Source organism: Pseudopipra pipra, chromosome 2 (assembly GCF_036250125.1).
Source record: "Pseudopipra pipra isolate bDixPip1 chromosome 2, bDixPip1.hap1, whole genome shotgun sequence".
NCBI classification, from domain to species: domain Eukaryota; kingdom Metazoa; phylum Chordata; class Aves; order Passeriformes; family Pipridae; genus Pseudopipra; species Pseudopipra pipra.
The window spans coordinates 102,036,565-102,063,981 of record NC_087550.1 but is presented as its reverse complement, the minus strand read 5'-3'; the positions used below and the strand labels follow the sequence as shown (position 1 = coordinate 102,063,981).

The 27,417-nt window shown below is 40.2% G+C and overlaps 1 protein-coding gene across 1 annotated transcript; it reads left to right on the top strand.

Moving 5' to 3' along the window:
* The first annotated feature begins 3,787 nt into the window (after positions 1 to 3,787).
* On the top strand, positions 3,788 to 24,974 carry CLTRN (collectrin, amino acid transport regulator). The gene is made up of 6 exons (XM_064646676.1): positions 3,788 to 3,944; positions 4,308 to 4,366; positions 10,094 to 10,179; positions 16,679 to 16,795; positions 19,897 to 20,091; positions 24,121 to 24,974. Exons 1-6 carry the CDS (start codon positions 3,878 to 3,880, stop codon positions 24,275 to 24,277), a joined length of 681 nt encoding a protein of 226 aa, XP_064502746.1. The 5' UTR covers positions 3,788 to 3,877; the 3' UTR covers positions 24,278 to 24,974.
* Positions 24,975 to 27,417: the final 2,443 nt, after the last annotated feature.

Below are 27,417 nucleotides of genomic sequence, written 5' to 3'. Positions count from 1 at the left end.
AAGAGAACATGTGGGATATGGCAGTCAATCATTAGTATGGATTTGTCTGACTCAGAAAATACATGTTAACTAGGGAACATCCAGGAAGTGTGGGTTTGGGATGCGACAGTTTTCATTGACACTTCAGAGCTGTAGGTTGTACTATAAACACAATAGTGAAGTGGCAGCACCACCCTTCCCCACCCCCTCTGTTTGCTCGCTCTCAATGCCAGCCCCACTGTAGGCTGTTCTCAGTGCTTTCCACTGCCAAGTGCCCTTTCCAAGGTGATACATGTGAATGCTGGAGAGCACGTCCTTCCCCCCCCCCGCTGCTAATGCCAGCATGACTGTCTCAAGGGGTTAACAATTTCTCACATGTTGTCTGCTTCTGTGAGCACTGATAAAAACTCTGTGACAACTTAAGTCACTTTTGCACTGTTACAGTGATTACAGTGGTGGCAGTCCTTCAACACCCTGTTCCCCTAAAACCTTCTGGAAAAACTCACATTTTATGAGACAGGCTGGACCTTTATCAACCAGCCTGGTCTATCAGATGATACTGAGATTTGCTTAGATCCCAATCTCATCAGTTTCTGCAGCCTGCAGAAGACATGCAGTGTTTGTCATTTCCATTGCCCCTGGGGAACTGCACAGTGCTCTGCACAACTGGGTCTGCAGTTCTCCAGGTACATTTCCATGAGTGACACACATTGACTCCTGCCTCATAAGAGTTGAACACAACTATTTAAGACTAAAGATTAACTTCCTCAGAGTTTAAAACTGTTAATTTGTCAAATTTGAAAACTGAGGTTAAGTTTGACCATAGCTGTTAATTAACTTATAGGATAGCTATCAATATTTTACTTGCCTGGGATTTTCCATTTCAAAGACATTGAAAGGAGCAGAAAAAGTACTTTGCTAATCACATGGAGAAGATGGAAGGGGTCTGTTTGTTTGCTTTACTGAGTCACATGTTTCTTGAAATTTCAGTCCTCTCCTGATTTGTTTCGTAGTTAGATATATATGCTACTAAATATATATGTACAGATAATAGATGAACTTCTGGAGGCCACAAGTGCTGAAAAAAATTATAGAGATACTCTTATTTTCAACCAGGCAGACAAATACATTTAGCACAACAAGGGAAATGCACTAGTTCAGTGATGTTTCTGGAATGCAAATTGTGTATGAAATTCTTCATGGCTATGACCTGTAGCTCAACAGTAGTTAGGAGAAACAAAGGTACTATAAAAGAGGAACTACTTAAAAATCTAGTACCTCACAAAGTAGAGAGTTGAAAGCATACATTGCATATGTGCATGTAGATTATTTGTTCAAGCAAACTGATGCCTGATTGATTAATCAGTGGCAAACAAATGCAAACATGCTTTAACAGTGCTCCATATCTGGCCAAAATGGGAGCAGAGAGGCTGGGCAGAAGGTTATCCATGCAGGTACATTTATTACAGAGATACAAACTGTCTGTCTTTTTAGATTATGCAGATATACTCCATTTGTAGCCTGAAAAGTTACAGTGCTTTTTAAGACAGTACTTAAAAATACCATTTCCACTTGAAGAAAAGTTATTTTCTTACTGACACCTTGCATGTCCACCTGTCTTGTTTAAAAAACATGCTGGCTTTCAAAAACAATTTACAGATGTGCAGCAATCAGTTGCTTATGTGCAGTGCTCTGTGCATATACAGCTGGATAAGCACAGGGCCCTTCAGCTGGATGCATTTGGCACACATCCAAGTTGCTGTGCACATATATATCATCTGCACGATGTGCACCCTGTGAGCTCTGAGCTAGGGTGTTTATCACACTGCTGCTTCCCCTGGCCTCCTCCCCTCTCTGCTGGAAAAAATCATTTGTCTTGCTTCTTGCCAGCAAGATAAATTGGGGAAAATCAGCCATCCGGGCTGGAAGTCAGCAGCCCTGATCAGGGAATCCAGTCATGTCCTCTGAGTTGTTCCTGCTGGGCGTTGTGTGCCTTCGATGTACTTTGACACCGGCTCCATGTGATTCTGAGGGAAAGAACTGATTTATGGTGTTTTACAGGGGGGAAAAGAGGTGATGTTCTGTATTGACACTCTGTTCCATTTGCCTTCTAGCAGCAGGGAAAGAGTATTTGCCATTTCTCCTCTCTTCCCAAGTTCTTCAGTGTTTTCCCCAAAGGTAGAAAAAAGTTTTCATGTTCGTTATTGAAGCAATGCAAATGAATTTACCATGAAACTGATTGCATTCACATTCTTTTAAGTTTTTTTAAGTTACAAATGTTACAGGATAGTCTTTCATACATCTGTACATTTTTCAGTGCTCTCCTTTTGATGTGTGTACATACAACATGTTAATTTAAGGTGTCATTAGAAATTAATGCATCACTTTTTTGTTTTCATAGGCATAGACTGAACATCTAAGTAGATAATATATCCAATAGTTTTGTACTCAGAACTGGTTGCCTAGTGAGACCGAAGAGGTACCTGGGAATCAGCTTGGTGTAATGACTTTTAAAGATGGGATATCAAGTCCTTTAACAGTGGCTTCTAAAAATAAGATTAAATTACTGAAACAGTTACGTTCTCTGTTACCTGAAAATCCAGCTATTCTAACGTAGTAAATACTGGTTATTGTTTTCCATAAATTCAGTCCAACAGTAAAGTCAAATTTTCTCACTGTTTGTCATTCGTGTGGAGGTCTTTGGGCTTGCAGTCTCCAGACACACTTCTAAGTGCTAAAGGACCAACTGAAAGTAATTCTGAAGCAATCTTTGATTTAGGAACTAATCATTAATCAAATGGCTACAGGGGGAGTACAGCAGCAGAGTGGAATAAAATAATCCTGTCTGGCTGCCTAGATTGCAAAGACTGTTCAAGTACCTGCAATGCATTTCAGTTTCTGCATTGTTTCTCCTCCACATTTGTTTATTTGTCTTGGTAAACATTTGATTAATAGTGTGGAGTGCATAATTAAAATATTTCCATGCGTGTGTTTATATGTATACACAGCATATTGTGTCTACAAAACAAGAACATGTCCCTATTCAACATGTTTCTCATGTCCTTTTATTGCACCTTTTCTTATTCTCGTTCCTACTGTAACAAGCCTGTGACGTATTTCTCCATATGTATAACAGTTATTTTCATGCAAAGCTATGCCTCAGATGCGGGGTGGTTTTGAGTAGAACAAGGTGTTTGCTTTGCTTGGCTCAGACCAGCTCCTGAGCCATGATGCAGGAGTGGGACCAGGGTGGGAATGGGGAGACACAGCACTGTGCCCACCAGAGTGACCCTTCAGAAGTGCTGTGAGTTCAAAGGCAAGTGAGGGGCAAATCCAGAGCCCTGTTTTTTGGGTCTGGGGGTTCTGCATTCATCACGCCTTTCTTTTGGAGGAGTGAAAAGGATGCCCAGTCTTCCTTTATCCTCGAGGACCCTCTGTAGGGCCAGACAGTTTCCCATGAAAGACAGGTGGCAACTTCCTTTGGGATCTGGTGGCAGGCAACTTTCCGATTCAGCTGCTGTGGGTCACAGTTGCTGGCTCCTCTGGTGTGACATCCCACAGACATCTTGTGTGTCTGTCTGACATTGCAGCTGTGGGAAAAAAAAGGTTGGCCTGGAGCACCCTGTGACATTATGTATTTTTCTAGAAAGAAAGAAGGAAATTTAAAAACTTATGTCTTTTTTTTGTTGTTGTTACAGAGAAACATAGTAAATAGCTAGGAGAAGACAGTTGTTTCTAGTGCCTGTTTTTAGCTAAGATAACGGGGTTAATTATTAAACCTTTTACTTGGTTGCTCACTTGTGCTCCTGATGCTTTAATCCTGGGTCACAGAAAGTTTAAGAGTGCTTTACAGGGGAGACTCGACTTCTTTTTGCCTCAACCTTTCCATGCTGACGGAATGTTACGGGCTTTGCTGCTTATACTCTCTGTAGTTGCTATTGCTCATGCTGAGCTCTGCAAACCAGGTAAGATTTGGAGCTGATTCCCGTCGTTCCCCAAGTAAAGTAGGTATCACTTTATGACTACAAAGCTGCCAGCTTCTCAGATTTTTGTTTTAACTGTAGTCTTCAATTTGAGGATTGAAATGCTGAGCATTCACTTCTTTTAGGAGTTTGCAAATTAAGTATGGAAGTTGATCTCACTTAAAGAGGTCATGGTAAATCTCTGTAGGGCTTTTTTCGTGCTAGTAACTTCTGTTCTCTTATACAGATGATCTGTTAAGACACATTTAGAAGCTGCCATTCATGAAATAATTAGGGAAGTAAATTATTTAAAATCCTATTTTTGCTGACTATCAATATATGTTTGCTTTTTTCTCTTTGTGTCAGATGCACAGAATGCTTTCAAAGTACGGATTAGCATCAAAACAGCTTTGGGGGACAATGCAGTAAGTAAAGCATCTTCACATATTCTTCCTAACTGAATATCTGCCAAAATAGAAGTAATATATACTGTAAAATTTCTGGAGGCAACACAAGCAAATTGTTTTACAGTGTTAATTGTAATAGCTTGCTGAAATCATGATCCAGGGATCCATTTCTTGACATTTGACTAGCCCATTCCTTAAAATGTCATCCTTTAAGAGAAGTATAAAGCTCACCTGTTCATAAAGATAATTTTCTGTCAAAGATTTTTTTTTCCTCTGGAAAAGCAGTAGGAATGTTACACTTTATGCATGAGAGGTGCTGCATAAATGCAAGTCTGTATTTTGGGAAAAGCACTTCTGCTTGAGAGTGCTACTTGTAAAGTCAAGCATGTCTGGGAAGAGAAGCAGGAAAAGATTTTTAGGTCTTTATGAAATGGGACTTTATATCAGGCTCTCAGACAAGCATTAACTGTAGAGATCATTCAAGCATGTCTCATCAATTCCCTACTAATGGAGGGCTTTGGATAGTGGCCTTTCTTCCCTGCCTGTGGTGCACAGGCTTGTCTCATGAGGACTGAACTGCTTTGGCTTAATTCAGATCTTTGGGCTTAATGCAGAAGTACTGGTGTGAGTACTAGGAGATATATGTAAGAGATTGAGACATTAGTTAACAGAATGATCCTTCCTGATCTAAGGCACTGTTTAATATGTCAGATCTCAGTACTTTGCTGGTAGTTTTGAATACTTAGGACAAATCTGCAGCATGTTAACAGGCTCAGCATAAAATCAGATATGAAATGTCTTGGACAGTCATCTCCACTGGAAGTGTGGTGTCTGATTATGTTATGAGCCCTGGGAAACAAAAAGCAGTAGGTTACATGTTATAAGAGATTGGTGATATGAGAAACTCCCTATGACTATAGAAGCTGTTCTAAAATTACCCTGAAGTATCAGGTAATTTAAAGTAACATTAGCAGGGACCTAAGTTTCACTGATAACTTTATAAACCAGACAAATAGCAAAGATTTATTCAAGATACCTGCTAAATTAAATGTCTGGAAATTTGTATTGAAATCAGTTCTCTTAGTTGGAGAGAGTTCAATTAAACAGTAATACAAGACTGGTTTGTTTAAAAAATTATTAAAAATAGTATAATACTATGGCTGAAAATATGTCAAAAAATTATTGAAGCTCCTTTTAAAGATAACTGCTAATATTTTAATCTTGGTTCAACAGAGTAGCAAAGAATGAAAATTGCAGTTCCCAGTAATGCCCTTTTTTAGTGCTTTTTACTTCTCTAGCTCTAGTAAAATAAGGGGAGTTTGTTTGATCATTTGTCATTTTTAAATTTTTTTTTCAAAAAGGGTATGAAACAAATCAAATCATTACCTTTAAAGGCCCTTTATATTGCAAGAAAAAAAGCAATAACTGAGGAGTCTATTTTTTTTGTGGAGAGTCATTTATTTCATATAACAGAGTTTCACAAAGTGTGTGAAAGTGGTAAGAATGGGACAATCAAGAACAGCATTTTAGAACACCAACTAGTTGAAAGTCGTATGATGCCATACAAGATCACCCAGAAATAATGAACAGTTTATTAAGTGCACAGGTAGTAGCAGTTCCTTTTCACAGCCGTTGCAAACTTCTCTGTGAATGACTGAAAGTGAAAACTGAAACTACTATGAAACTGAAATTCATTTTGGAATTTGGGACACCTTACTTTTTTTAATGTTATTTATTTATTTATTTATTTTAGCAAAGAAAAGTGTAATACTGTCACAGTAGGACATGCCCAGCTTCCAAGTTACTTTTTCCAAGTTACTTCAAGCTATGCAATAACAGAAAGCCCTGATACTGTGGGAATTTTGCTCCAGGACTGGCAGGATAGCTCCAATGTACATTCAGAGGCATAGGAAATCAGTTAGTGCAGCTTTTCACATGGTTTAGTGCACTCCATCCGCTTTGTGTGAGGCTGATGAAAACAGAACAATTTTTTAATTTGTTCACTAGGTAGGCTGTACTTTGAGGCAGGGAGTTCCATTTAGTGTATTTATTTAGGTGTTATCACAATGGAGCTGGAAAGAGCAGCTCAAATGCAGTAAGTGTTCAGTTATTATAATTTTATTTGCAAATGATGGGTGTACTTGACAGAGCATTGTTTGCTGATCGATGAGAGGAAACATGGTGCCTCTAGGCCTAAATGTAAAGTGATTTATGAGTCTCTCTGAGGATGGTTTTAACTTTATGAGTGGCTTCTGGATTAGCCACTAGTGACTAGTTGCTTCCTACTCATGGAGTCAGCAGAGGGGTGGAGAATTAAGTCAAAAGGGACAGATGCAACTAGGGAGTGAGAAGAAGTGATGTGTACTGAGAAGTCTGTGTACCTTGGTGTCACCACTCATTTTAACTGTAAGAGTTGAAGAGCTGGCACCTCGAAGGCCACAGCCAGGTGAAGTAGAAGGTGCACTTCCCTCTTGGCTCATGTATTCAGGCTGTTTCTAGCGTAGGGGATGAAGAGGAGAAAGGCTGACATACACCTTGTGTCTTGCTACCAGATGGGACCTAGAAGTGTGTTCGTATGTCCATGTGTCTGTAGCCACACTGCAGTCTGAATGGCTGTCTAGTTAAAACACAGAACCATTCAGGAGGGAAGGGATCTTAAAGGGTCCCTAGTCCTCTGTTGCTCAAAGCCAGGTCAGCACTGAAATCAGATCAGGTTGCTCAGAGCAATCTTATAATCTCATTCTACTCAAATTTTGTCTTCCTCAAAGCACTACTATAGCGTTTCACCCCATCAACAATCTACACTCATTGTCTTTCACCCATTACCTCATCATCTTCCTCTTTCAGTAACAGGCACTTAACTGGCTTTCACAGTCAGCTATGTCTAATTCTGCTCCTTCTTAATGTATAAAGGATGGCAAGTGCAACTGAGCCAAGGTCTTTGCATTGGTTCCTTCGTAGAGCAATGACGATGGTAAACATTAATAGTTCTGGTACCATCATGTAATGTTTCATTGATAACAGTTATGTTTATAGCGTGTGGTTGCAAGTGATATTTAATATTTCCTGTGTATCAGCAGAAAGTGTGCAGCAGTAGCTGCACTGCATAGGAACATCCTCAGTCATCAGCTGCAGTCCAGGCCTTTGCACTTGGAGGATATAAAGCCCCTTATTAGAACGAATCAGGTGTAGTGGAAGGTGTCCCTGGCCATGGCAGGGGAATTGGAACTAGATGATCTTTGGGGTCCCTTCCAACACAAATAATTCTAGATTTCTTTGCACCTCTCTGACTGGAGAAAGCTACTGATTAGAGACTTGTTTCTGGCAATTCATACCCACTTATCCTGAGTTCATACAGTTTGTTAGCTTAAGATGCTCTTGCCTTACTTTTCATTATTTTGCCTCCTCTGTGCATATTCCTTCATGCAGTCATGTATAGAAGTTCTTGTTCATATGGAGCCCACAGCCATCTCCATCTCCTTTACTTCCTGTCTAATTTCCATTTACCTGGGGCTTCTTGCCCGTCTGCCCAGAAGGTTGTCTGCAGCATCTTCTCCTCACTCAGGCAGACCCCTGATTTCTTCTGAGCTTTCTCTGCCAGTCTCCTTCCCCCATTTCTTGCAGCTTTCTGTTTATTCTGTCTTTTTTTCAAGTGCTTACTCTTTCAGCTAGGGGTTGAATTCCTCACTGCAAATTATTTTCCTTGTTCTGAGATGCCCTGTTTGTTACTCTGACTTGAAGAAGTCCTAGGCAAACACATTATCCATGAAAACGGAATACTAGATTGTGACAAATTGTGCATGTATATATGCATTGCACTAAACATAAACATATCAAGTACATGTACTTGGTAGTGCTGCATTGCATTTGTGTCCATGTAAGCATGAAATGAAGTGTGCTTCATCATTATCCATTTTCAAGACAACTGATTAAATTATCTCTACAGCTGTTTTAATCCACTGGGTAACAAATGATTTGTTTTTGTCCTTTTGGACTTGTTCTCAAAGACTGCAGATGGCATGTAGGGATTCAGTCAATAGTGCCACATGCAGAAAAAAAGATCTTCCCTTTTAGTGCTGCAAATTGTGCGTCATGGTTTAAATACAGATGTCTTTAAAATGATGATAAATAGTTTTATGGCTCCCATCTGTATTAATTCCTCTATTAAATGATCTCTTTTTCTTTTAGTAATAGTTGCTCTCATTACTGTCACGTTTTCTTCAGAGCAGTGGGATCAAAGTACAGGCTTTTATAATTTTTTTCCAAAGAGTTTCTGTTTTTTTTTTCAGTTGAAGTTCCCAGGCTGGCATGCATTATCACAGTATGATCACAGCTCCATTCACAAGACAAGAGGGGTGAGACAGAACCCAGGTTCTCAGCACTGCAGCTGGATTTTAGTGCTGCTCAAGCTGTCTCTTGCCTCAGCTTTGTTGCCCCTGTCTTACCACATCTCAGAGAGCCCATTTCACAACTCTTCCTTTGTCTAAAGGTGATAAACATCATCGGTATGACTTTCTGCCATTTAAATGATGGCCCTGCCTAGGTTCCCAGTCCACAGTTTGACAGTGTAAAATGAGGGCTGCTGATACCTGAAAGTTGGATTCCTTTTTTTTCTGTGGAGAGATTGCAGGTCCATGCATCCAAAATCAGAATTTAAAAACCAGAATTAAGATTTGGCAATGCTGTTTACTGCTTTTTAAAGTACACTGTTGTTTTTTGAAAATGTAATAAAGGACCATAAAAAAAGTAGGTTCATGATGTCAACAGAGTTAAGTATCCACACCATTTGGTTTTGGTTTGGACGATTACAGATCAGACTTTTTAATGCTGAAAATTAAAGATTAGATTTGTGTTCTGATTGACTGAAGAAAGCTGTTTCTAACCTGCATTAATATAATTCCAAGGAACTAATAATCTTTGTAATCTGCTGAAAGGTGAAAGGGGGAATTCAATCAGTATCCCTCAGTCATGGCTCCTGTTATAAAAATGTAATAGATGCAGTTCTTACAGGTCATTAGAATTGCATATGAGTGAAAGCCCAGGGGAACCCAGTGAAGCTGTCTAAAAAGACTTAAATTATGGAAGCGTGATTTTTCATCAAGACAACAGAGACCAGTTTTTGGAGCCTGTATTTTACTTATTGAAGTAGTAAGGGTGCTATTTTCTTTCTTTTGTCTCATATACAATGTAGCAATTTGTAATGTACTTGAGTCCTCTTGTTACAAGGACCGCGTGCAGCAATCTCATTGTAAATCCTGGTGTCCTGATGTCCAACTCCCAGAGACTACCTTCAACACTAGGGTTTTTTTAACTTATTCTTAGGCAGAGCCAAATAGTCCTTGAGAGTGGATTTAAGCCTTCTACTTTAACTGAGTTTATCCAGCAAAAGAGGCTAGGCCATGGGTGCAGCTGTGTGGGGAGAATTCTAGTAATATACCTAGTCTTTGGTACAAGAAACTTTACATCTCTGGTTTGGTCAGCTTCCAGAAACATTTGATTAATTCAGTTTTTGGAAACATTCTTTACAGTTTATATTATTTATATTACAGTTTATGTTGTGCTTTTTTTTTCTCCTAGAAAAAGTCCTTTGTGCATACTAAATAATGAGCATTTATTTTCTTAGCACAACCAGAGAATTTATTAACTTTCTTGATCGATACAGCATTTCAAGTTCAATGACTCTTTTGCCTCTCTGTACTGCCAGCACTGGTGCTGAAACTAATTATTTTCCATCTTGCTTTACAGTATGCCTGGGATGCTAATGAAGAGTACCTCTTCAAAGCAATGGTGGCTTTTGCAATGAGAAGATATTCCAGCAAGAGCACAACTCAGTAAGCATCTATTCAGATTTGCCTTTTGCATATGAACAATGCTGCATGTAGTGACTGTTCTCTGCTGTGCTGAACTGTAGAAATCATTATAGAGATTCTAAAAGCAGACTGTTCCAGTATATTTCTTTGACACCCCGATATATGTTAAACATCACACTTTCTCTGTCTTAAGCAATGTTCAATCTTTGAACCAGTATCCCAGTTGATGTGAAATGCCACAGCTGTGGATCTCAGTGGGATGGTGCCTATTCACTTTAAGAAGAACCTGGCAGTAAAATTTGACACCTTCTGGAGACCGTACTTAGAGGAGGCGAAGGGACATGTTGGAAGGTGAAGAGAGACAGTGCAGATCTTTGACTAAGCAGCTTTGGTGCACGCTATCTTAGAGCTCAGCTTCAGTAGGATGCTGAAGATGAGCTGACTCAGAGACCCAGAAGGTGGACAGCTCTGCCAGTACTGTGCTCTGCCGGGTGTTTCTATCCCCAGGATCACAGCGGTTGAGTTACCTGGCATCAAGAAGTTTCAGATGTTGCAGTTCAGATATAAATCAGCCTTTAATTGATTTTGGGATTAAATCTACCCTGAAGTATTGAATATTCTTCTCAGGCTTCTGATCCTTGCTACTCTATGAAATTAGATACCAGATTAGACGGACCATTTAGCTAGGTGTATTTTCAGTGTGTTCTTATCTTTCTTAAATGAAAAACCTTGTAAGTGCATTTCCATTAGTGTTTTTCATCGTTTTTCAGTCTGAAACAAAAGACGTGGGGTTCTGGTAGGCTAATGAGGATAAGGTTCTCAATTTACTTAAAAATAAAACTCCTTCAGGCTGTCATTGCATCAGATGAAACATGCTGCACATTTGCAAAGATATTAGTTAACTTTAGTCACATGATGATTATTGTGGCTGCTGCACTTCTGTTAAATGGAAGGGGATTTCCCCCTCCATGTAACAGGAATATTTGATTCCTTGCTGTTTCATTTTAATTCCTCAGAAGTGGTCTCCTTTGAGCAAGAGAGCCATTCCACCAAGCTTAACAAAAACAGCCAAGTGTGCTACTAAACCAATTAAATTAACACTTTAAAAAATTAGTTCAAGATACAAGCTAATTACAAATTATTCTGTAGGGCTTTTTCTCAGGTTTTCAAATTAGCAGTGTTTTCATCCAGCATCTGATCCATAAAGATTTGCTTTTGTATACTTACTTTAGTCCTGGGTCCTTTTTTTAAATTATTCTCTTCTTTCAAAGTCATGGTACTTTCACAAAGCAAAAAACCTGTGTCAGAAGCCAGTGATCTTATTCTTCTTCAAGCACCGTGGTTCTCTGTAGACTCAAATAATACTAGAAGGGTTGGTGCAGGAATGGGAAAAAAATCAAGCCAGTATGAAAGGAGTTAAATTTTTAATGGCAGTTATCTGTACTCACTCTGGAAAATCATAGAATACTCACTTAATTCAATTTTCCACCCAGACAGTTTTTAATATGGACAAATATGATGAGTCAGTGTTACTCCAGTTTGGAGGTGGTCTTGCACACATAAATAATTTCCTGCTACTAAGTCGTTTGGAAAAGAAGTCAGTAAGTCTTCAGTTCAGAAGAAGCCAGCTTTGGGAATCTTTAGCTCTTTTTAAGATGGCATTGACTTCCTCATGGAGTATAACTTGTTGAGGTGTACCTTGGAGGTATAACTGATAACTCATCTAGGACTTAGAGATGCCTTTACAGTCAGCAGTATAGACAGCATGTCAACTGAAGGGCAGTTGTGCAGCTCTGAGATCTGGTACAATCTAGGCAACAGATTGAGGAGTATCCTATTCACAGATCTTTCCCAAATCCCAAGGGACCTCAGAGCCCCAGTTCAGGGACAGAGAGGCCAGATGAACCTCCCAATACACCTCAAATAATCTGCCTGTTACATGGGAGCAGGAAGGCTGTGAAAGCCTCCATCCTGTTAGATGTGCTGGAAACAACACACCCCTTTCCCCACCCGTGTGGCTGACAGCTGGAAGGCAGGAGTGCAGTCCCTCTCCATCCCCTCTGCAGTGGGCATGGAGGTGGGGGGGAAATCAGGATACAGCAGCATGCTGTGCACAGGAATGGCACCCTGGCATAGCTGGTGAGGATAGCGGCAGGGGCTTGCAGTGTGGTGAAGAGGGAGGCAGAAGCAGGAGCTTGTGGCAAATAAATTACATTACACTACTGGCAAATAAATTGCATTTCACTGCAGGAGCTTTTGCAGGCAAATGCCAACATATTTTCTTCAGGAGCCGTAAAAGACCAGTGACCAATTATTCTGTCATAAAAGAACAAATTGCCTGTGACTACATTCTGGTAGCATTTAAACTTACCCAAATTTTGCATCTGGTTAATTGAAGATTTTGAAAAATTCACCATTATTTTACATAACTAAATACTGGTTCTTCCAGGATATACATTATGCACATGGCCATAGCCAGGATGTGACAAACTTCCTCTTTAATATCCCCTTAATTTCTAACACACCCACAGCCCTCAAGTAACTCACAGCCATGACTATATCCCACATGAGACCAACTGCCATTAACTTCAGCAAGCTGGATCAGGCCCCAAAATAATTTGTCTGGTGGATCAGGATAACCATTGTTGCAGTCTGTCCCATAGTTTTTGATATTCAAAGGTATTTGATATTTTATGAGGCTTCTGAAGCTGGATAAAAGCCAACTGGTGATGACAAACATTTGAATGTATTGCCACAAACAGCAGTTGATGCTGTTGCCCTTGTGTAACCACTGAGTGACCCAATGCAGAATGGACAGAATGGCATGTTACACCTCGAGTTCTCTAAAGTTAATTTCTAAACTGAAATTTAATAAATCACGGAGCAGTGTTTAATGTTTGAAAGGCTTGTCAAATTTTCAAGTTTGTGTGAAACAGAAGAAAGACACGATCCATCAAATAACTCAGAAACTATTAATACAGATCAAATAAATACTTCTTTTTCAGTGGAGAATTAAACCCCCTTTATTTCCTTTTACGTATGGGCTTTCAATTGATTCTTAATACATATAGTCATGAACTACGTCAGCCAACCTTTGATCTCTCAGTGTTAAAAAATTATTGTCTGTAGTCTGTGTTTCTCTAATCTGTGACGCATTTGAAATAATATGCATCTCTTTTGGGTGTGAGACTAGTTAATCTTTAGAGTAGAAAGAATGTAATGGCCTTTGCTTTCATTCAAGTAACAGAATCTACTTTTGGTACATCTTCCTCTCATTTATAGATTAAAAAAGCCTGCAGTTTTCTTCCAAAGTGACCAGAAAAAAATTCATCAACATTATCCATCTTCCTAAAACCATCTATTTTTGATACTAAAAATATTGTGACCATTTATAACAACAAAATAAGCTGCTAGAGTTAAAACTGTTACATCAAGGTGATCCTGTGGCTGCTGCTCATGAAAGGGAAGAAAATAACATTCGTCTGCAGAAGTAGCTGCACAGCCCTGGGTTGGAAGAGCTGTGATGCTTTTGAGAGAGCTGGAGGTAGGCACTCAAGCCATAGGACTGTGGTTCTTTCATGAGCTAATGGCCACTGTAGGCACCTGGCTCCCTTTGGCTCTTTAGTAGCTCTTTCTTACCCCTAAACATTCCTTTAAATCTCCATAAGGAACAATGGTGGTGTTTTAGTGCAAGGAACTGCCAGGATTTCCTCTACTCTACTCACTGGTGTTCACTCACGTATATTAAAGGAAATGCAATTTTGGACTTTCGCCATGGTGCCGTAAGACCAAACCAGGATCTTGTCATTTTGATGATAACAGTCTCCCGTAATCTCCATGTAAAAAGTCTGTCAACTGCTAAGGAAAAAAAAGATGTCTACATATATGTTTACAAATGCAGTGAATTAGTACATGAAGAAGCCATGTTTCTCAGATCTGTACAGTGTGACTGCACAGTTGCAATGCTTCTGTGTGTTGTGAATCAGACCTGCAAGCAAATACTGCAGGAGAAAAAAAAAGGTGCACCTGCTGCACAGACGTTGCCACATTGGTTCTTGTTGAATCAGTCTGTTTTGCTGTTTACTCAATCCCCTTTGAATTTCTTGTGAGCTGTATTATTCTTTTTGGGGCCTGGAAGCATTCAGATTCCACTGATGAAAAAGTGGCGGCAGTGAAGCCAGGTTTTGGATGCTTGTAATTGAGCAAGGATTTTAGACACAACAGGGAGCAGAAAGGCAGCAAAATTTACGTATCCTAGTGCAATTCCTGCTGCCCAATTGATTCAGTGCTGTTTGTTCTAGAGAGAGAGATATGCTACCCCTCTGGTGACTGACTGCCCTGTCTCATTCTGAAAGCCTTGGCACTGAGGAAAGACCCCAGGCTGAAGAGTCTCTGAAAGAGAGTGAGAAAGACAGGGCGTTCTGCCAATCCTTCTCTACCAAATTTATCTTTCTCTTTGGGGATCAAACTTGCCTTACTGGTGCCATTTCAAGAACGTCTGTAGGGCAACACACCCCCAAATTTTCCACCCGGCCCAGTATTTGATTGTGCCACAGTAACTGCAGCTTTAGGAACTATGGCATAAAGTTTTGGGTCCTACTGTTTTAAATTCCCCTGATTGTAAATTTCCTCTGTAGATACAGTTTTAGATATTCTGTGAAGTCAACAAAAGTTTGCCAGCCACCAGCCAAAAGTAAGCGCTTTTCCCCTCCCCTCCTGTATATTTTGTGCTTTGCTTTTGTTTTGTGAAGAATAAATCTGCTTTTATCTTCTGACTGTTGCTAGCAAACTCACTCTTTTCAAATTCCAGAGGATGGCTTTCCTCTTTTATCCGTAAAAATTCTTTGTATTTGCCAAATTGATATAGTTCCAGAGAGGTAAAAGTGAATATTTCAGCTCTGCAAAATCACTGCTTTCCATTTTATTGCATATCTCTCTGGAATATGCACTTGCAGCTCAGAAGGCCAACCATATCCTGGGCTGCATCAAAAGAGGTGCGACCAGCAAGTTGAGGGAGGGAATTCTGCACCTCTGCTCTGCTCTGGTGACACCCCACCTTGAGTACTGCATCCAGCTGTGGGGTCCTGAACACAGGAGAGACATCGACCTGTTCGAGTGAGTCCAGAGTAGGGCCAACAAGATGATTAGTGGGATGGAGCACCTCTCCTATGAGGAAAAGCTGAGAGTATTTTGTTCAGCCTGGAGAAGAGAAAGCCATGGGGTAACCTTGGGCTTTCAGTACCTGAAGGGAGCCTACAGGAAAGAGATTGAGGGACTTTTTACTAAGGTCTGTAGTGACAGGACAAGGGGTAACAGTTATAAACTGTAAAGGGGTAGATTTAGATTAGATATTACTAATTTTTTACAGTGATGATGGTGAGATACAGCATCATGTAGTCCAAGAGAAATCGTGCATGCCCTGTCCCTGGAAGTGTTCACGGCCGGGCTGGATGCGGCTTTGAGCAATCTGGTTTAGTGAAGGGTTTCCCTGTGCACGCAGAGGGGTTGGAACTAGATGACCTCCAGGATCCCTCCCAGCCCAAGCCACATCCATCCCTCACGCCCGCTCCCCGTTCCCGCCGCCGGGCGGGGGCGGTGCCGGCGCTGTCCGGCAGGTGGCGCTGCCCAGCAGGGCGCGGGGCCGGGCGGGGTCAGTGGCGGCCCTCAGGCACGGCCGTGACCCGGGCGCGTCTGAGCCTTCGCTTCCTGAGCTTAAATACTCGTGGTGATGGCATTCCAGGAGGATTTTCTGATAGTTCCGCCGCTTACTAGTGTTAGCGTCGGAAACCCCGTTTGTAAGAATCTGAAAAAAGGCGTTTCGCACACCGTTGTATGCCATGAGAAGCTCAGTGCCTGTGCCCTTCCACTAATAACTTCACATAAAGCTGAGCAATCTTCCTTTAAATTATATAATATGCATAATTTTTTGCAGCATAAGATAAAAGGCATAGGCCAGTAGAATGGCTAAATTTAGCTTGTTCCCTCCACTCTGCCTGGCTCTGTGAACAAAGATGTTGAAAAACCCATCATCAATTCCACTAATCTTCCTTCCAACAAAATGTATCTTGTAGAAGTACTGCACTCACTTGACAATCATGTAGGGAATTTCCAATGCCTGGTTGCTCAGGTATTTGCTGTCAAAACCAATATTTCTAGTCCACCAATACATTTACCTCATTATATGGTCTTTGTCACAGCCCTGATGATTAATATTCAAATATGTATTTTTCCATTTGATTACACTAAATGTATGTCCAAGACCATACAAGTTTGTAATAGATTCAAAAATCTATTTGAATACTCGTTTGGTCTTAATAAGCTTAATTTTTTTTGTCATATTGGGAAATGGGAAATGCTGTGAGTGATATTTCTTTCTTGAGCATTAACTGTTAACTTTTTTAAAAATGAGATTTCCAAGGGGGCTTAGATGAGAGCAATATTTTAAGAAAATCTAAAATATTTCAGTAATTCCTTTCATGCGTCTTTAATGATTTTTTTTTTTTTTTTTAAATACCTGCAGAATTTCCAATGTGCTGCTCTGCAATGTGACAGATCGGGTGTCATTTTGGTTTGTGGTCACAGATTCTTCCAAAAATGTGACAACTGTTCCTGGAAGTGTGGTAGAGGCAGCCATCAGGTACAATCACTGCTTCTGCAACCTTTTCTTCCTTGCTTACTGAGGATGCTTTCTCTCTCTAGGCCTTATATGAATGAGCACACCTCTTCTTTAAGGATGAATTAATCCAAGTAGTTAAAGCACCAAGGGGTCAGTACTCTTTCATGAATGTAAGATCAGAGAATTTTTAACAGTCCCACAGAACGCAGAGCATGTGAGCCTTGGGATTATAACTTTGGAAAGAGTCTCTGTTAATGCTGGAGGGCTCAGAAGAAATTTAGCCCCTTTTCAGAGCCCTACCTGTGATTTACCCTTCGGTGTGTGGCATATACAGTGCTCTCATCCAACTGCTACATTTCCCAGCAAGAGAGCCTTCTCCCTCAGATGATGGAATTACACACTTTCTGGGTGGAATTAATGTAATTTAACTTTCACTTCATGCTACATGCACATCTATACCTGGACTAATGACTGTAGGCTCCCTTTCAGTGCTTCTCACTAACAGTTCAACTGATTTAATTTAGAAGTTGAGCTTTCACATGAGAAGAGCTCGTGTGAACTCCTAGCAGAGCTGGCTGTGTCCCAGCCTGGCTTAAACAATCTGGAATGCCAGTCAATATCATAGCTGAGCATTGCTTGTACAAAGTACTGTGTGGTGCAAATCAGTTTGATTTCTACTAAAAATCACACTCTATAGCAAATAAAAGCAAGAATGTGGAACTGATGAGGGAGAAGAAAAAGTAGGTAGTCTGACTTCAGTTGTCCACCAAACCTTCACAAGGGGTTTATAGGGATGAGTCCCACAAGCAGCATAACTCATGTACGTTTCTCAAGCACAGGGTGGAAAATGGACCTCTTTGTTTTAAGGCATTCTGTGCTCTGTCTTGAAAATTCATGTTATCTCTGTGGAGGTGTAATGCCTAATTCCTGATGAATGAGTATGCCTTCTTTTGGAAAGATTAATTTAAGCTTATGAGCAGATTAAACTATTTCCTACAGAGACACCAAACAATAGCTTCATAGCATTAGTGGAGAAAGCAGATTATTTATTCACTGAAGCTCTCTGTAAGAGTGCTGGAATGCAGGGTTTTTGCATTTCTGTTATTCTTTGATACATTCAGTAGCATAAGCTGATTTATTTAAGTCTTTTATGTGCCCTCTTTGGCACAGAAATTGGATGCTATTATTGTTTGTTTTTTTAACTGTTGTCTGTCACTTGATAAACAATATGCTATTTATGAAAAGTTTTAATTCCTATCTAATTTAGAAACAAGAAATAAAATGGTCTATAAAACTAAAATACTTTTTGTTCAATTGCTTCTGATTGCAGGCTTCCACACTAAACCTTTACTCTAATTCTTCATACTATAGTAGCTCTTAACAACACTAGCCATGAACCAGAATTTTTTTGTATGATATTCTCTACAAAGTAAGAATAAAGAGAATGGTAAACCATTTCAGAGCTCTTTATGAGAGTCAAGATCTTACATAAATATACACAAGATATAGTGATGCATATACAAACATGAAATGCACTTGTAGTTGCCTGCATGTGTATATAATTCTGAAACTCCAGCCATTAGATGAGGGTGAACAATGCTTATTTCATCTGTTCACAATGACCCTTTCATATCAGTAAGGATGGAAATCTTTTCTAAATGACACACAGCTTACCGTATAATGAGTCTTATAACATGCCATGGCTTTCAGTCCTCTCCAGGAATGTTGGCTTTCCATTAAGGCTAAGAACTTCCTGTCTAAGGGACAGCCAAACATTATGATTTCCAGGAAAAGAACTTTGAAAAATCTTACCTGTATTTCCCATACATCTTTTCTTAGGAAATACTTTCTGTATGGTAAATAAATTTAATTTTATACAAAAAAGAGCTGCCTTGATTCATACAACTGAAATCAAAAAGAATTTCTCAAGACCAATACGTGTTAACACATTTTCGCAAAAATCTTTAATATTTCGAAACAGCTAATGGAAGATTCTGCTGAAGTCTCTTAAGGCTGCTTAGATTCAGATCCAGAAATACCTGCAAATGATTACAGGTAGTGAAAATGCATGAAGATATCCCATTACAGGGTAGCAATTGTACTACTCGTGAAAAAGTGTATTTCTCAGACTTACAGTTTCTCATAATGGGAAAAATGTGCAAAATACAAATCCCTTTAGCTGCATCCTGCAGAGAAGAAGGACATGTTGACAATAGGAGTGGATTCTTTTGGACCAAGCTGTATCCTGTCCCTCATGGATCTAAGAAAGTCTACAGCAGCAGGGGCAGATGTACTGGCCCATAACATGCAGGATGGTTCAGTTTGAGAGACCAAGGGGCACTATAAGTAAATCCCCTGAGCATTGCAGGGTATATCTGCCACTCCCATTCTAATCTTGAATGCTGCATGAGCAAGACAAGGGAGACAACCTTACCAATTGCAGCCTGCTATGTCTTCAGCACATGGTCCAAACCAGAAATAAATAATAATTCTGTACTTCAGATATCATCTGTATTTCCCAGTTTTTCAGATAAATACATATGACAATCTGGTGTTCAAAATGTTGGAAGTGGGTGGGTGTTTATGGATTACTGACAAGGTTATGTTAAAGTGAAGGTCTGTGTAATCCTATCAACATCACAGAATCATGAAATCATAGAATCACAGAATCAGTCTGGTTGGAAAAGACCTCCAAGATCATCAAGTTCAACCTTTGACTGATCACCACCTTATCAACTAGACCATGGAACTCAGTGCCACGTCCGGTCATTTTTTAAACACCTCCGGGGACGGTGACTCCACCACCTCCCTGGGCAGCCCATTCCAGTGCTTAACCACCCTTCCAGTGAAGAAATTCTTCCTGTTATTCACCGTGAACCTCCCCTGGTACAGCTTGAGGCTGTGTCCTCTTGTCCTATTGCTAGTTGCCTGGTAGAAGTGGCCAACCCCCACTAAAGGCAGACAACATCCACAGCCTTTAACTCATCATGCTGGACCAAATTCAGTCCTGCCAGACTTGCAGCACATTAATGAAAAATTCTTTTATTTTCTTCTGTGTCTTTAACTTATCCAATATCTTTATAAAGAGTTGTGATAGTCTTTTTTTTTTTTTTTAAATGAAGGATGAACCGGAACAGAATCAACAGTGCCTTTCTACTGAGTGACAAAACACTGCAGTTCCTGAAGATAACCTCAACCTTATCACCTCCCGTTGAACCCTCTACGCCTGTCTGGCTTATTGTATTTGGTGTTGTTCTTTGTCTCATTGTGGCTGGGATTGTTTTCCTCATTGTTTCAGGGATTCAGAAACACAAGAAGTAAGCGGCTTAGCCTTTCTTCTATTTTAATGGAATATTGGCTAGTTAGGTCAGCTGAGCTGGTTTTGTGTTTCAGAGCAGCCTCAGAGAAATTGTAGCTGTGCCCCCTTCCCTTCCTAGGTAAAGACAACACAGTCCTTTTCTGAGGAAAGGGGTTAAAATTTTTAACTGTGAAGTATAGATGCCTTAGTAATGCTGGGATGTAATGAGGAAATGGGGAGTGTCAGAATATGATCCTGGAGGCCACCTAACTAGAGATGAGCTTTACAGAGACATTTGATGTGATTCTTCCAAAGGTCTGTTGTGCCACAGGGAGCCTCCTCTCACAGTCTACCCACGTAGTTACCAGGAGGGAGAGGGCTGGCAGTGACTGAGCTCCTTCCAGGGCAGTAGTGCCAAAAGCTGGCAGGCCTAAAAAAATTTTTGCTGCTGCAGCTTGAGAAGACCCAGTAGAGAACACAATAATGATTAATGTATGGCCAAAGAGGGCCTGCTCAACGGAACAGTCAGTGGGTCTCACTTACCATTCAAGACCTGCTGAATCCGAAGCACCCAGCCCTTCACAGGTTCATGGGCAGATCTCCCCATGAGTTTAGGTATTTGCTGTCTGGGTAGGAGAGTGAGAATCTCTTTTCCTCTCAGTTTCTGCCCTGTGGTGGCACTGGTGAAAAAGAGAAGGCTATTCATGCTTCCTTAGTGTGAGCATGTTGGAGCAACACAGAGTAGGTGGAGTTTTGATCCTGCCATCTGTTGGCTCTGAGTGGGGCATAAGGAATAGAAATTTCTCAGCTGAGTTGGGAAGTTCAACTTCTGCCATGCTTTTGGCTGCCACAGAGGTTAGGTTAACATAAAATTATGTTTCAGCAATAGATTCTTACAGGAACAGCAGAAGAACTGAAAAGGTAAATTTCTGATGACAACTAGATAATGTTAAAATCATTGAGTGTATGATAGATTGCATCCTCAAATATATAAGAACAAAGGATTAATATACGAAAAGTTGTGTGTTGCAGAGACTTTTGCTTTCTGCCTCCATATTACCTTGAAGAACGTTAAAAGACCTCAGAAAAACAACACTTATTGTGAAGGTTAAGCGCTTCTCATAGACAACCTTTAGCAGTGTAGCCAGAATCCCTTCAGTTATGTATTGCATTCACAGGAGTTGCATGAACTTCCAAAATCTCCTTCCATTTTCAAAAAGCCCCAAAATTCAAAAAAGAATAGATGAAAGATGCTGTTGGGGAAAGAGTCTGGGCAGGGACTTGGAGTATATGGATAGTTTTAGCCCTGTCACAACCATGTTGTATGGACTGAGTTATTTCATGCCTTGAACATAGGAAACCTCTTCTGAAGAAACAGAGAATAATGAACCTGAAGCCTATACCTGCCCTCTGTGTCATGTCATGGCTCTGTGTGTCCTTATAGTGCCTGACTTAAAGGGATTCTTTGAACATTTCAAATAAGTGTAATATCAATAAACTATGCTAAACAGCTATGATTTTTCTAGCTAAAATAATAATTTCTGCTTCATATCATGCTGAAAGACAAAGTTTCCTCCCTGTGTTTTCAAAATAACTCAGCAGAATTTGAGCACTTCCCCTCAGTGTGCTGTAAATTACATGGCATATCACCAGGCTTGTTGCTGCCTGCCTGAGGTCACTTGGCACCCTCTCTGTCTCATGCTCTTGTCCTTTTAGTTGTTACGCTTCTTTTCACTTCTCCCTCTGTTTCCCTACTCTACCTGTATATATAACCTTTCCTCAGAGCAGATTTGTCTGTGGCTGAACTCTAACCCTCCTTTCACATCAATGACATCTGCAAGCAGGGACGGTGGAATGAGAGAGAGGGTGAGCACGTATTTCTTCCATCTACTGTTGCAAAGACTGGAGTGGTAAAAAAGGATGGTCTGGGTGATTTGGTTTCCTGAGAAAAAGAGCCAGACAGGGAGAAAAGAATTTCAGAAGTGCTGATCTCTTTTTCAGACACTGAAGTAAGTGATCAGGTTGTCAAAGACTTGAGCATGTCCAGTAATTAGTTTTCTTGGAAACCCAACCAGAGCTTACGTAATGGGAACTCTGTTGCCTGGTGATCTGTGTTGGACAGCTGGCCCCAAGGATGGTAGTGACTTCTCATAAATCTGGCATTTTATCTTTAAAGGCCTTTAAAGTAGCAGTTAAATACCTCAGTTCAGATAAGCTCAAAAGTAGGTGCTTCAGGCTGTTTATGCTCAGGGTAGCAGGGAAGCATGGTTGGCCTGTAAAGGATATTGAGTTAAACTCACGTGTCATTTCTTGAACTTAATTAGGTCTTCACTGTGCATCACTGCCAACATGTAAAATTGCAGGTGCAGCTTCCTGCAGATTGAAGAGCTCCACGTGACTGTAGCCCTTGTCTCTCCAGTGGGCTGGATCAGACACACTGTCTCCCAGCCTTGTGTTTGTTCTCCTACCATTGCAGCGATAGGACACCTCCCTCTCCAGTAATAGAATTGCCACATGCCCAGGGCAGGACCATCCTCTGCTGTCTATCCTGAACTAGCCTGAAGGCTACACCTACCCCCACAAAATCCCATCTGCAGCAGAGGCCATAAACATTTGCCTTGGGAAGAGTGAAAAAAGAGTAAGCACACAGTCTTTCCCTCTATTAGTTTTCCAGCAGCTGCGGGCCTTCCTGAGCTGGATTTGGTCTTCATGTATTGAGTTACCTACAATGTTTTCTCTTCCCTTAACTTCTTGCTGAGTCTCCTCTTGGATTCATAGAAATTTTTTGCTTCTCTTAATTCCTCTGGCAATGAGTTCCACACATCTTCTACTCCTCTCATTTCTTTTGAACCTGCTTTTTAGGAACTTTTATGTTCTGTCCCCACAGTTTTGTATTCAAGAACATTCCTTTTATCAGTGTAAGAGCAGATACAGCAGCCAGAGGTCAGAGGTTTCCGCTACTACACCCCAGGTTTATTTTAGCAAGTCTGTAATACCAAGAATCTTCCAAAGGCCAATAAAATTTTATTATTGTTAATATCACTGTTATTAGCAGTTACACTGAGTCAGATTTTTATGATTGTCCTGAGTCAGATTGTTACAGTACATGCTGTGGGATAGGAAGAAGCAGTGCAGCTGACCTTTGAGTTTCTTATCCTCTGAAACCGCTGATGCCGCAGGCTGAAAAGTACATCAGGTTTTTCAACTATGAACTAGTAGTTCTCAAGGTCAAAATAAATCTGGAATTAAAGGAATGTTGTGACATATTGACTGATATTTCTCTATTACATCTTCTTATGGTTGTATTTTTATATTTTCTGGTTTAGATTTTTTTTAATTTAGATAATTTTATTCAGCAACTATTTTAATATGTTTTCTGGGAGAAGTGAAGCCTGAAAAAGTGAAAGCTGTGCAATTGTTTGATCTAGAAAATGAAAATATAAAATATTGGGTAGGAATGTGGATGTTAATGAAGTTTGAAGAAAAAAAAGATTTGCAGCATTAAGAGTGCCTAACTTCTGGAGAAGATAATCCTGGAGTGTGAGGGCACCCAAGCCTACACATTTGGAGACTATAGTTAGTCTGAAGCTGATCTGTTTCTAAAATGTATGCTTTAATTTGTACACATCATGAGGTGAGATCTATGACATATATTACAGGGTCAGATTAGATATTTAGTCCATTCCTTCCTGATGTAAAATAAAAACAGATTTAGGGATTTTTTTGATTTTTGTTTTGCACCAGCTTTTCCTTCTGCACCCTCCAGTCACTTTACAGAATAAGAAGGTGAAATAATATTTAAGACATACTTACAACATGTTTACTTTGTGTTTTCTCTTTCCCAATCCTGAGGTCAAACCACTAAACCAGGGCTTCCAATCTGGGCCTCCCATCTTCCATGGTGTATTTACAACAGCAAAGATGTACATAAGATTATGCCTTTAAGCTACCACAAACTTCTGACTAAACATGCAGTTTTCTGTCTGTGGAATCGTGATGAGTGATGCGGGTCAACAGAATAAGATGATTTTTTCTTTCTTGTTTTTAGAAAGAATAAAGAGTCAACAGAGAGAGAAAATTTAGAAGAGAAAGTTGAAGTGACAGTAACATTAGAAAATGGGCTGCCTTGTGAAGTGCTGGATTTAAAAGCAGGCCACATTAATGGTGTCTTTCCAGCAGATGATGAACGGTTCACATCCTTATGAAATGCTGCGATTGCTATCTGGTTGTTTTCTGAGAGACTCCTGTGCCTACCTTATCTCGTCACTACTCCTGAATGTCAAACATGAAGACAAGAAAAACATCCTTTCACTTAATTTCCCTGGAGAGAACCTTGTGCTGATAATACATACACTTGAACCTCCATTACAAAGCTTTTGTTCATGAACAACACAAATGAGAAGGCCTCAGATAATATCCAGAAAAGATTTCCAGATGTGTGACAGAACAGGGTTGAAACCTGCTGTGTGTCAGGCATTTAATTTTTAATGATTATTTAAATATGTCTGTTGCTTTTTGTCCCTGATGTAAATGTGAAACTGCATTATTCCTGAATGTCGCTGGGGAGATCATCTATCATTGTCAATTCTTGATGGGTTTTCTTTCAAGCCATATGCAAAAGTTTCTCTGTAAAATTACTTTTGTTTGCTGATATGTGGTGTGCCTTTGGATGGAACAATGATCAGTGCATGAAAGTTTTCATTTATTGAGAAACAAAAAAGTGAGCTTTCACAGCCTCTGTAAGACCAGGTCAAAAAGCATGTGGGACATATGTAGCTTTGAGGCTAAGAAACATCTGGTACTAGAAGTGTTTTTCACTTAACAAAGTAACAGAATATATGACCTGGAAATAAAAACTTCTAAAACTCTAAAATTTGTAGAAATTAAAAGTTGTGAAAAAGAGCAGATTTTCCAAAGGTGCAGTCTGTGTTTAGCAGCCCAGCTCTCATTAAATCACAGAATCAAAGAAGGGCCTGCGTTGGAAGGGACGTTAAAGATCATCTAATTCCAACCCCCCTGCTGTGGACAGGGACACCTCCCACTAGACCAGGTTGCTCAGAGCTCTGTCCAGTCTAGCCTTGAATGCTTTCAGGGGTGGGACAATCACAGCTTCTCTGGAAACCTGTTCTGGTACCTCATCACCTTCACAGTAAAGATTTTTTTCCTAATATCTAATCTAAACCTACTCTCAGTTTTTCTCCCTTGTCCTGTCACTATGTGCCCTTGTAGACAGTCTTTCACAACTCTTTGAAAAAACCTTCCTTACATTTTTTAACAATAAAACTAGAGTAGATTTCCAAGGCATGGCCAACATGGGGTCAGATGAACCCTCATGTGACTGCAGGATAGCTTTTGTAGGGATTCAGTATGTGAAACACCAGCTCCTGGGTTTGGTGCACCTGACCCAGATGACAACATGTAGGCAGTGCTAAGTCAGCAGAGACCAGTCAGACCTGTGTTTCCTATCTGGCTGGGAGTAGAGGACATCAAATAGTGCCAGACTCTACACTGCATGGGTGGATTACTTTGAAGTCAGTTGTGCATACAAACAGTGCTATCTGTACCCTGATCCCATTCCCATTTACATTGGTGAAAACATTCTGCCTGTTTTCAGAAGAACTGGGCCTCAGAAAAGGGGAGTTGTGTATATGGGTAACTGTACACAGAAAATGGAAGTGTGTTGAAGGAAAATACAATATTTGCAGTTACCAAACAGCTACCCACATCACTGAAGGCAGTATTTGATCATTAAGCATCCTGTTTTCAGTGTCATGTTTAGGGTCAATATTAGAAAACTCATTTACTTATTAGGATTATTCCATTAGACTCCTCACCAACAGGAATAGGCTTAAATAGAGTAAAATCTGCTAAAAGACCATCCTAAAGGACATCCTGAAGGGTACTGGTTTGTTTCCCAGCATACAATCCTTCAGCATTTTGTCTGTATTGAGCACCTTTGGCTATCCACTTGACTCAGCACTGGCTCTTGGGAACACTGAGCAGAAGGGGAGGAATGGGAAGGAAGCAATGGAGTAAAGGGAGAAAGCTGAGCAGGGGAAGCTTGAGGCTAGGGGAGGCAGGGAAAAGGAAAGCTAAATGCAAAATAAAACTATGGAACCCACTGATCATTTGCCTCACATGGTTTCATCTGTCACAGTTATCTTTGATGTCCTGCTGGTAAGTCCCTCTGGACAAGGACTGCATCTTCTCTGGATCTGAGAGGTGTGCTGCTCCATTCTGGAAAAGGATTAATAAAGTTAGTTATGAGTGATAATATCTCAGTGCTTCAAAATTACCATTCACAACATGTAAGTATTTCTCACAGGAATGTCAAAGATGAAGTTTGCCAGTGTTGAAGGGAACATACAGAGTACAGTGTTGCTATTGCTTCCTCTGTCGTTGCTCCAAGGTCTCTCACTCAGGCAGTTTTATTGAGGTAATTCAGATCCCATAATTTCTAAACCTTCACACTTTTCACATCCTTTCTGTGACAGATAGCCACATCTCGGTGCAACCACAATGGATCGTTGTAACCGCAGCACCTCTGCAAGAACCTGTGAAAGATTTCAGTGAGAACAGCTTAGCAATGCAAGAGTAACCTCTAGCTATCCAGTAAGATTTACTGTTATCCTATATTGTACTATATGATATCGAAATAAAATTCATTTGAGATGAAAAAGGGCCAAGCTTATCTGAGCATACTTCTCAAGGCCTGAACGAAAGTTCTGTTCAGCCTATGGCACTGGCTAGTAACTTGAAAATAGATTGAAAGCCTCTGAACAAAACATTATGCAATGTGGGCTGACTCTGAGGAAAGTATTTAATCACTGTCTTCCCCCCAGCTCACCTCGTAACTGCATAATTACTTTACAGCAGTTTGGCGTAATTTTCTGCTAATGATGATGTGGGATTCACCCAGAGCATACATCTTGCTTACTCTCTGCTGACAGAAAATGGCTTGAGAGAAGCAAATGATACATGAACGGGCAGATACCACACTTAGCAACACTTTGAAGTCAGTGTTGGTATTAGCTCTTTCACTGAAATAGATACCACGAATGAGGTTAATCAAGGGCATAGTCCTATACGGAAGAAATAAATCTCTAGTCTGTGCAGCAGGATCATATTAGAAAAAAAAGAGCACTTTTATTTGGTAAAGCCTGTCTCCAGAGCCTGCAAATGGTACGATGACAATGTATATCCCTGGAGGATGTGGCCAAGATATTTTTTATGTACTTTCACCTTTTTTTTCCTCTAAACCACCTGCCATGCAACACCTGATAACAAACAGGAGAGTGAGTAATAAGCAATATAGACTATAAGGGGAATTGCTTCCTAAAAAAAT